Source organism: Rhinopithecus bieti, unplaced genomic scaffold, assembly GCF_001698545.2.
Source record: "Rhinopithecus bieti isolate Rb0 unplaced genomic scaffold, ASM169854v2 scaffold_19939, whole genome shotgun sequence".
Taxonomy (NCBI): domain Eukaryota; kingdom Metazoa; phylum Chordata; class Mammalia; order Primates; family Cercopithecidae; genus Rhinopithecus; species Rhinopithecus bieti.
In genome coordinates, this window is record NW_016810019.1 from 2,679,771 (window position 1) to 2,689,525 (window position 9,755).

At 41.7% G+C, this 9,755-nt stretch overlaps 1 protein-coding gene across 2 annotated transcripts in view; it reads right to left on the bottom strand.

The window, feature by feature from the left end:
- HIVEP1 (HIVEP zinc finger 1) overlaps positions 1-9,633 on the bottom strand; it is a 151,727-nt gene extending 142,094 nt beyond the window's left edge. For both annotated transcript variants that reach the window (XM_017891166.1, XM_017891165.1), the window contains exons 1-2: positions 9,546-9,633; positions 6,678-6,818 (exon numbers count right to left, since the gene is read on the bottom strand). In XM_017891166.1, coding sequence (XP_017746655.1) covers positions 6,678-6,717 — 40 coding nt within the window. In that variant the 5' untranslated portion in view covers positions 6,718-6,818; positions 9,546-9,633. The remainder of the gene's footprint in view (positions 1-6,677; positions 6,819-9,545) is intronic.
- Between the last annotated feature and the right edge of the window lie 122 nt (positions 9,634-9,755).

Consider the following 9,755-nt stretch of genomic DNA (forward strand, 5'->3'; position numbering starts at 1 on the left):
TACACAACTTATGTATTTTTCTATTCTATCGTAAGATAAGATTGTACCTCATCAGAACATATTTTGTACAAAGATGTTCTAAAATAAAATCATTACTCTGGTTAATCACATTATTACATTCTGTATTTGCTTTTAAAAAGAAACAAGCAGTTGGCTAATGTTAATAAGCATTCAGAAAGCATCAAATAAGCTCTCCACATGAGCTGAAAAATAATTATCTGCAAAAAAAAAAAAAGGAGGCTTGCTATGTTAACTCCATTTTCACATTTTATCCTGCTCAAACTAAATAACGTCAGCTATTTACATGATAGCTCCTAATAACTTTTCACCCATATTAACAAAACTATGTTTTAAATTATTACTTACTTCCTTTCTAGCTACAGTATAGAGAATTTCTTTTGTTTTTGTTTTTGAAATAAGCCATGGAGTTGTTTCCACTACAAGATTTTTGATTTCTCAAATCTTAAGGCTATCAGCATGGAACTGCTGACCTAACATTCAAATGTGAAGGACGACGTTTAAACAGCTGGAATTCCATCTGAAAATCATCAAAATTAAACCTACTCCACTTATAAGCTCAACAAGATAATCCCTACATAACAAGTAAACATAAGATTTTATTCATGGTAGTAGACTTTGTAAAACAACCACTGGAGTAGGCCCACAATTGATAGCAAATGAAAACATTCATCTTAATCAGATTAATTCTGAAATCCCGGCTGGGCTTCTCTTGTGTCACACAGAAGCGGAGTAAGGGACAGAGAGATGGCTGCCATCTCGGAACCTAAGGAGAGCACTTCACTTCAATCCCGCGTGATCTGTGATACCGACATTTTTTAGAAGAGTTCAATAGTAAAATAGAAGCCCTCAGAACCTGTTTCTTGAGAACTAAATGAAGACAAATACTCTGTTTAACCTCATCTAACACTGTCAAAAAACGAGGCAAGGCTTGAATGAGTTTAAGTGGAAAAATGGAGGGAGCAGCACATTGGGTAAGAATATTCCCAAATTATTTTCTGCGCTGACCTCTCTCCCCAGATCCCAACCTTTGAGTAGTCAGAACAAGAATGGGACATGTCAGTAATCAACACTGAGGACATGAACAGCCTAAAATGCATTTACAGATTTCATGTAGATATTCCTGTTTCCTGTGTTTATAAAGCATATGTAACCCAGGAGTCTGACATAAACCAGTTTTTTATAGAAAGTAGTAGCTCTCTGGATTGAGTGTGTACCGTGTCAGGCACTGTGGCAAATGCTTACATTTGCTGTACCATCTCATCTTCACACATTATCTCCATTTTACACACAAGGAAACCAACCACATAGCAAGTCAGTGACTGCATGAGGCCAAACTCTTTACCTTTATAGTAATTAAATGTACCAAAGGGATAAACTATAAAAATCTTGTGTATGAAGTAAAATTTCATATAAAAGGAACGTTAACAATAACCACCTGGTTTATCTGTTCAGGCAATTAAAATTATCACAAGTTTTTAATCAGAAGCTACCAAATATTGGAAGAAGCATTTCCTACTCGAGGTTCAAAACTGTAAACAAATTCCCTGAGTATAAATCATCTCAACCTTCTAGTTTGCTAAAGTCAATACAACCAGGCCAGGCAAAGTGGCTCATGCCTATAAGCCTAGCACTTTGGGAGGCCAAGGCGGGTGGATCACTTGAGGTCAGGAGTTCAAGACCAGCCTGGCCAACACGGTGAAACCCTGTCTCTACTAAATATACAAAATTAGCCGGGCATGGTGGCACCTGCCTGTAATCACAGCTACTCGGGATGCTGAGGCAGGAGAACTGCTTGAACCCTGGAGGCGGAGGCTGCAGTGAGGCAAGATAATGCCATTGCACTCCAGCCTGGACAACAAGATCAAAACTCTGTCTCAAAAACAAAAAGTTAACATGACCAAATATTCTTCTGTTGCACACAGATGACCAAAATCGTCTCTTCTGACATATTATAATCCTGCTAAGATAAGAGACCTGGAGAAGAATGATTATGATGTAATATCGTAAGTAGAAGAAGGCACATGTGGACACAAGCAAAGGAGACCCAAGGCACGTCTGTGGAGGGGAGGAGGGTATCTGACAAGAGAACAGAAAATAAGGAAAAACAACTCAAAGAAGAGGTGAAATCTTTAGCACAGACAGCTCCCATACAGAGTAAGAAAACAGTAGAAATGGAAAAGGAGAAGAGGTACCTTCCAGAAAGACAACCAAGCACAGAAATACTGGATTTGCACACTGAGCTCCCGAAATGGCAAATGACTATGCACAAGATGCCGTGGAGAACAAGAAGGCCAACTGTGGAAAGCGACCCCATGTGTCAATCAAGGCCATGATCTGATCACATTCCTCAGTGCTACTTCTCACATTTTAAGGAATCTGGGCCGGGTGTGGTGGCTCACTTCTGTAATCCCAGCACTTTGAGGCGGGCGGATCACCTGAGGTTAGAAGTTTTGAGATCAGCCTGGCCAACGTGGCGAACTCTGTCTCTGCTAAAAATACAAAAAAATTAGCCGGGCGTGGTGGCGGGCGCCTGCAGTCCCAGTTGCTTGGGAGGCTGAGGCAGGAGAATGGCATAAACCCGGGAGGCGGAGCTTGCAGTGAGCCGAGATCGCACCACTGCACTCCAGCCTGGGTGACAGAGTGAGACTCCGTCTCAAAAAAAAAAAAAAAAAAAATCTGGTTCTCAGACCAGAAAAGAGTTCTCATGTTTTGCAGGATGTTCAGAGCCAAATGAACTCAACCAATAAAAATGAAAAACAGCTACACCAATTTTCAAAACATGTTTTGCAAAAGGTTAATACTTAGTATTTTCCACACTGACTTCCAATCTTAAAGGAAATGAAGCTTTGAAACCCTAGGCCCAAATACAACTAAAATAAGTAACGCCTCTTTTCCTTTTTTTCAAAGCTCTGAAACACATTCACAATAACGGGTGGCAAAACACGAACAGAGCCCTTTATCACCATAGAAGTGGCATGGAACCCCCTGCAAGCCACCTACTCCTCCATTCCATGTTACCCAAGGGTCCAAGTGAAGACCTGAGAAGGTGGTGGAGATAACCCCTCCACAGAGCAGCGATGAGTAAGGAATGATGGCTGGGCGACACAGCGTTGCCCTGCTGTCAACTCACCAAGACCATGTGGAGGAGCTACCTCGTGCAGTCCAGTGACCCTTCTCCACCGAACCCAGGACAACATGCTAAGCCTTTCTTCTGAACACCAAGTGCTTCTCTCATGCTCTTTCAAAATTCTTCAACCTCACAAAGGATAGGTCGGTGTAAAAACTGCACAGGCAGTTGGGAAACAGGCATGGAGAACTGATTCTATCTGGTTTAACACTGTGCCAAGGGTGAAGAGACTGAATTCAACAAAACCACAGTCCTACACAGTATACAGATCACCCATCAAGTCAGACACTGTCTCATTTATGTCCCCAATTTGTTTCCTGCCCTTAACCTAACAATTCTTCTTATACTTTTTCTACTAAAGAACCTCTAGGAGCAAAAAAGTATACACTCTATCTCCTTATGAAAGTAGTCTGTGCAGGCCTAATTTTCAAATCCATGCAAACTTTCTCTACTCTTCCATGATAGATCCTGGTACTGCACATTTTGACGCTTGTCTAATACTTTAATATGTGTATACGTGTCCACACACAGACAAGTATATGTATTTTTCCCCCAAGTAAAACTCACATTCCTGAAAGATACATGTTACCCTGTGGCTTTGCACATCCGTAGGGATATATCTGTCCCAGCAGGAGAATCAAGAATAAATCAAAGAAAGATTACATTCTAAGAGGTGAAAGTGCCATGGAAGCATAAGAAAAATATAATTTGAGAAAGTATAAGGTATCTGTCTTTTAATACTGACTTAATTACAAAGCACAAGACAAGTATTTCAGACTATTCCCCCCAGGAAGCCGAAAAAGAGGTGATGGGTTTCCTGAAAACTCCTGAGCTAACGGCAGAAACAACAGGACAAGCTGGGCTGTGACTGCTCTTCTGGTCTCCCAATTTCCTCTCCCCGCATTTCTTATCTCACCGCATTAGAGATGTCTTCTAGTAAAACAAAGCAGTGGATCACAGGTAGGGCACAACAAAGCTGATTTTTCAAACTGTCACAATGAGATATTAAAGACACGCTCAAAAATTAATCTCAGTAGCTGACAGTTACCTGCTTACTCTAACCCCCACATCACTCCCAGGGTCCTCACAGACATTGTGAGAAGGAAAACAGAAGTTTCTATGTGTCACCACTTAGCACCATCCTCTCTGTCCCTTTGCTTACTCAGGGTTTCCCAGGGGCACCTAGAGTTTCACTCCCATTCCCCACTGCTGATTGAGCTACACTGGCTCAGAAGCCACCTCTTCCCTGAAGTCGTCCCCTTCCCCATCAGAAGTCCCACTGAAGTGGCTTCACTATGCTTACTAGTTCTAATCTCTTTCGATCTTTAGTGGCTGAGAGTTCTTAACTACCTTAGTCAAGCAACTTTCTAGACTCTCACAGACAAGTTAGACAAATTTATTTCAAGTTCTCTTTGAAAACTCTAAAAATATCTTAATTTCAGGAACGAAGCAAGTTTTCTTATGAAAACTTTTAACTCTACATATGAAATGTAGGCTCAAATCTGAAGGCCTTTCCTGATCTGATTCCTCCTGATTCTCCCACTCCAGTCTCCTGCCTCTCTGTTGCCCTCGTCTCTCCTGAATAGAACTTGTCTTGCTGTAGAAATGGAGAACAATTTAAAGTTGCTCAGAGTCCCCAAGTTACTTCACAAGCTCCTACCCCAGGATGAAATGCACTCACTTTGCCTCGTCAGCTTCGCAGATAATTTCCCAGCCTTAAGAACCAAATTTAGGTGTTAACTTTCCTTCCCTAAATCATCATTCTGCTTGACTCCAAACTGCGCCCCCTACAATGGAGACAAAATAATGACTCCCTACCTCTGTGGAATCTTCATAGTGTTCATTTCTCACCACAGGACATAGTTATATGTTTCCCTATCACCTCTCCATACTCCTTTTGGGATCTGTGTTTTATCATCATTTTATTCCTATCACAGGAACATGAAGTACATGAAGGTGGTAACAAACATGTGCTGAGTTGAACATTTATTTGATACAGAAAGGAAAAGAGCCTATGGCCTGCAAATCTGCGTTTCTCAGGATAGTCATTTTATTTAGAATGTTATAAATATATATTTTAAATATGAAAAATGTTTAATATTTATGACCTAATAAATAACACCTTCAGATCAATCATGTACTCCTTCCTTCAACAAATATTTGGGCTGCCATTAGCTGCCAGAAACTGTGCTGGGCTAGCGCTGCTGCGTGCCTATATGCTGCACTTGTGCAAGCTAGAATAGGGTGCCCTCCCTGGACAGATAAAGCAGGGCCCATGATTCCAAATGCCTACCTCAGCTGGCACCCTTGGGTCTGGAGGCTTTTCCTACAGTAACAAATGAGAGTGAGCCTCTAGGGAGTTTAGATTCTAGTGAGGGAGACAGGCAAACACACATTCAATTTTCAACGTTTTCTATATGACTGTAAAAAATCTGATTTCCATAGACTACACTTATGTTCTCATGTAAATCTCCACCTCACTGAACACTGGTTACTATAATCATCAATTTGAACTTGGGCTGAGGCATCCGCCTGAGGCAACAGAGATTTCTAGACAGGAAACAAGCACTATTTCCAGATTCACAGAGGCCATAAAATTGACTACATTTTCAAAGATCACCTTATGGTAACCAGTCAAATTGATTTTACCAAGAAACATTTCAAATTAATCTATTTGATTTTTAAGTCACTTTTCCCCCTACATATGCTTCAGAATTTTTTTTTTTTTCTGTAATGGTAAATATTTCATAAAATACCATACTCAGTTTGGAATTATTGCTTTAGTAGTTCTTTTTTTAACACTACTACATTCTTATCTCCTGAAGTTTAATATAAAAGATAATTGCTATTCACCATTGATAAAACACATGCGAACAATACAAATCTTTTTAAACATTAAGCAAGAATACACTTACTTTTCTAAAAGTATTCGCGGTTGGTGGAAAACACACATCTCTATGTGAAATGTGTTATCATATACACATTTCTGACCCACTACTTCTTTGTGGAAAATAACTTAATTTGCCTCTGGCTTCTGCAAGTAACGGTCTGAGTGAATGCCTGCAATTCTCTTCACTTCTTATCTTGTTACTCTAACTGATGGAGCAGTACAAAAATAAACCTCAAAAGAACTATGGAGGAGGAATGGAAAAAAAAACATAAAATTCATAATGATCCAGTTGGAAAAGAAGATTTAACCATTAATTTCAGATTCCTTGACCCAAATATGGTTCCTACTAACAAACAGCAACTTTCAGCCTTTAATACCCCATCTAATGGTCTGGAAGGAAGGCACTGTAATTTCATCAAATTCAATTAATTCATTCAACAGATATTTATTACATATCTCCTGAGAGACAGGAATTGTGCAGGACTTCATGTGGAATTGTTCACGTGGAAATGAACAAGAGAAACAGAGCTCGCCACCATGCAGGGTCAACATCTAACAAACTGCCATTCCCGTCACCAAAGAGATACTTTACTAAAAGATTTACCGCAAGCCTTACTTCTACTTAATGCAAAGCCTTACCTCTTAGATTTCTGGGATGAATCTGTTTAGTTCGAGGCATCTTCTTTGAATCAGGGGCTTCTTTTCTTCTTAAAACTCTAGATAAAGCAAGTCACCAAAAGGCAGCTCCATAAACTCAACATACATCAATTAATCCATGTGCTAAAAAAAGAAAACAAACAAACAAACAAAGAAGCACATTTTACTACCTCAGACGAGAAAGATACTTTAAAAGTTATTGCCTAGCAGGGCACTAACCTAAACTCAAGAAAAAGTAACCAAGCTGGGCACCACTGCAAAAGATTACTCACTAACTTTTAATTAAACAGAGGTCATTTTGTCAATATCTGGGACTTCTCATTAAGAAAATAGAAAAAAATCACCGTATCTTTATCCCACAAGAGTAAAAAAACTCACTTTGTGTTTTAAAACGACAATACCAGGAACAAGTAAAGTACCACATCAGGCTACAGAAGGATTATGTTATGCATATATAGTAAATCTGCCCATTCATAGGGGCAGGGACAATGTCTTGTTCATCTTGTTTTAGTTAACTCAGTAAATACAAGGGGTTGCTACTGTGGCTGCTCCAGTTATTCAAGACCTCTAGGTTCATGGTAGGACCACACTTTCTGCCTCACTGTGTTTCCCAGGAACGTGTGCGGAGTTGTAGCTCACGACCTGTGAGTGGATGAGACTCCACTTCCAGGCTAGAGCATTTAGTTATTATCACAGCCATGATCCTCCAGAGTTCTCTTGCTGCCATGGGATCAGGACTGCTCCAGACAGCAAATCTGACACCACCACAAAGTCAAGCTCTGGCTAACCCATGTGATTGCACAGCATATGCCAGAAACACTTTCTTGTTTGCTTAAGTGAGGTTTGAGAGTTATTTGTTACTGCAGCATAACCTAGCCTGTCCTGACTTACACATTTTAAAACACAGTGATCTGAAATACAACAGGCCAAGACAAGAATGACCCAAAACAGGATCACCTATCTCCCCAAATCAGCCACCTCAGATTCTTCCACAAGATTCTCAAGGCTCTTAAAGCTGAAATTTTAACTTACTGCAAGAAAACTGGTAAGCAAAGCCTACTGTCACTGTTAAACATGAAACAATGTTTAGTCATTAAGCAAAGACACAAGAATAGAACAGTAGGGCTTAAAGCTTTTGTTATATGTGGTACTGTACAAGAGAACACTTATGAGCACCTACTATGTGCCTATGTACTTTCTACACATTCCCTAATTTAATCTGTTAACTAGGAACGTAGCTATCATTTACTCATTTTACAGATTAAAAAAAAAAAAATAGGAGGATAAGTAACTTGTCCAAGATCAGCAACTAAAGAATGTAGTACTACATGACTCAGTTATATCCAGTGCTTATTTCTTTTGTGGAGCTGATAACATCTACTTTCAGGATTTCTTTCAAGAGGCACAGCAAGTCATGACTACTTATGTTGGTGTCAAACCAGAGTGGGTTCAAAGCCAGGCTTTACCCCTTACTGCGTGGCCTTGTTCAGGTTACTTATCCTCTCTGAAGATCAGATTTCCCAACTGTAAAACTAGGAAATATTATCCACCTCAGAAGGTTGTTATAAGGACTAAACTAAACATTGTAGACGCTTTGCCTGTCACACAAAAATGCTGAACTATTAATTCTCCCTAAGAGAGCCTATATGGGAAGAAATGCGTCTAACATCCCAGTATAAGGTTTTAGAAATTTATGGTTTCATTATAGCAAAGAAATAGAAGGTAAAGAAGGTAACAATTAACTTCAGTATTATATCCCTGATCTGGCTGTATGTCAGCTCAGCACAAAATTATTTGCAATTTTTAACTACATGGGAAAATAATACAAAAAATGATGGTCTATTTCATCTAGCATTGTGCTAAGTGATCTATAAAACATATGGTTTCTCAACTCCTTGCACCAAAGAAACATCCACTATCTAATTCAGGAAGGTTCTGATTCAATTTTGATACAGATCTGTACCAAATAAATTGTATGAATGCTTAATACGTTCCTTATTAAAGCTTTTAAATGGTAACGATATTTGGAAGTTTTTAAAGCGTGAACTCTGACTGTATAATCCAATCATGTGATCCCATGGGATCCGGAGCATAAATGTAAAATATGCACATTCCCTGTCCGTAAAGGCTTTCTGCTACCCCGTTCACCGCCTACCCACTATCCCTAGCTGTCCATCCCCTGTTTAAATCCTTGTGGGGGTAAGTGGATATTTCTAAAGACAGCAGCATTGTAGCGACTAGGACGAGTGATAAACCGTTCCTTTAAGGGAAAGAAAGAAATTCTACATGGAGCAAAAACATGACACGATCAAAAAGCGTAAAGACAGTTGCAAGGAGAAAAAACATGAATGAATGTGGAGGGCGGAGCCTGGGAAAACCCCTCTGCAACGCTGCACTGAACAAAGCGCTTCGCATGCCAGGAGGAGGGGGGAATGGAAGTGCCAGCTCAGGAAGGAGCCTGGAGTGGATGCAGAGAGCTGAGGAGGAGGAGGACGAGATGAGGCGAGCGCGGCAGCCCTGAGACTCCTCCTCGCCGCCAGCGCCGCCGCCGCCCCCTCCCCTCTCCAGCCAGCAACTCCTTCCCGAGCCCGACCCCAAGGCGAGCCCGAGCCGATCCGCGCCCCAACCCACCGCCCTCTTCTCAACTGCTGCAGGCGCGCACTCCCAACCCGGAAAGAAACTACCCAGGTGGCCGGGAGTAAACAGGCACTTAGAGCAAAGAACGAAAGGGAAAGAAAGCCACAAAGCCGGGAGGTTGGGATGCCGAGGCCTGGTCTCCCTCACCCCCCACCCTCTTGCAAAATGCGTCTGCGGCTGGAAGGCGACTGGGGAGGCTGGGTCCCTCTGTACCTGCTCGGCTCGCGCGGGGCGAGGGCGCCCAGAAGTGCCAAGTGTCTCCCGCACGCAGCCATCCCCTCTGCAAGGTCGGCGGTTGCACACACACGCACACACACACACACACGCGCGCCCGCACGCCCCCCGCCCGCCGAGGGGATGTGCTCCTGCCCCCCTCCCCGCTCCGCCCCGCCGCCCTCCCCAGCTGCAGCGCCCCGCCGCGGA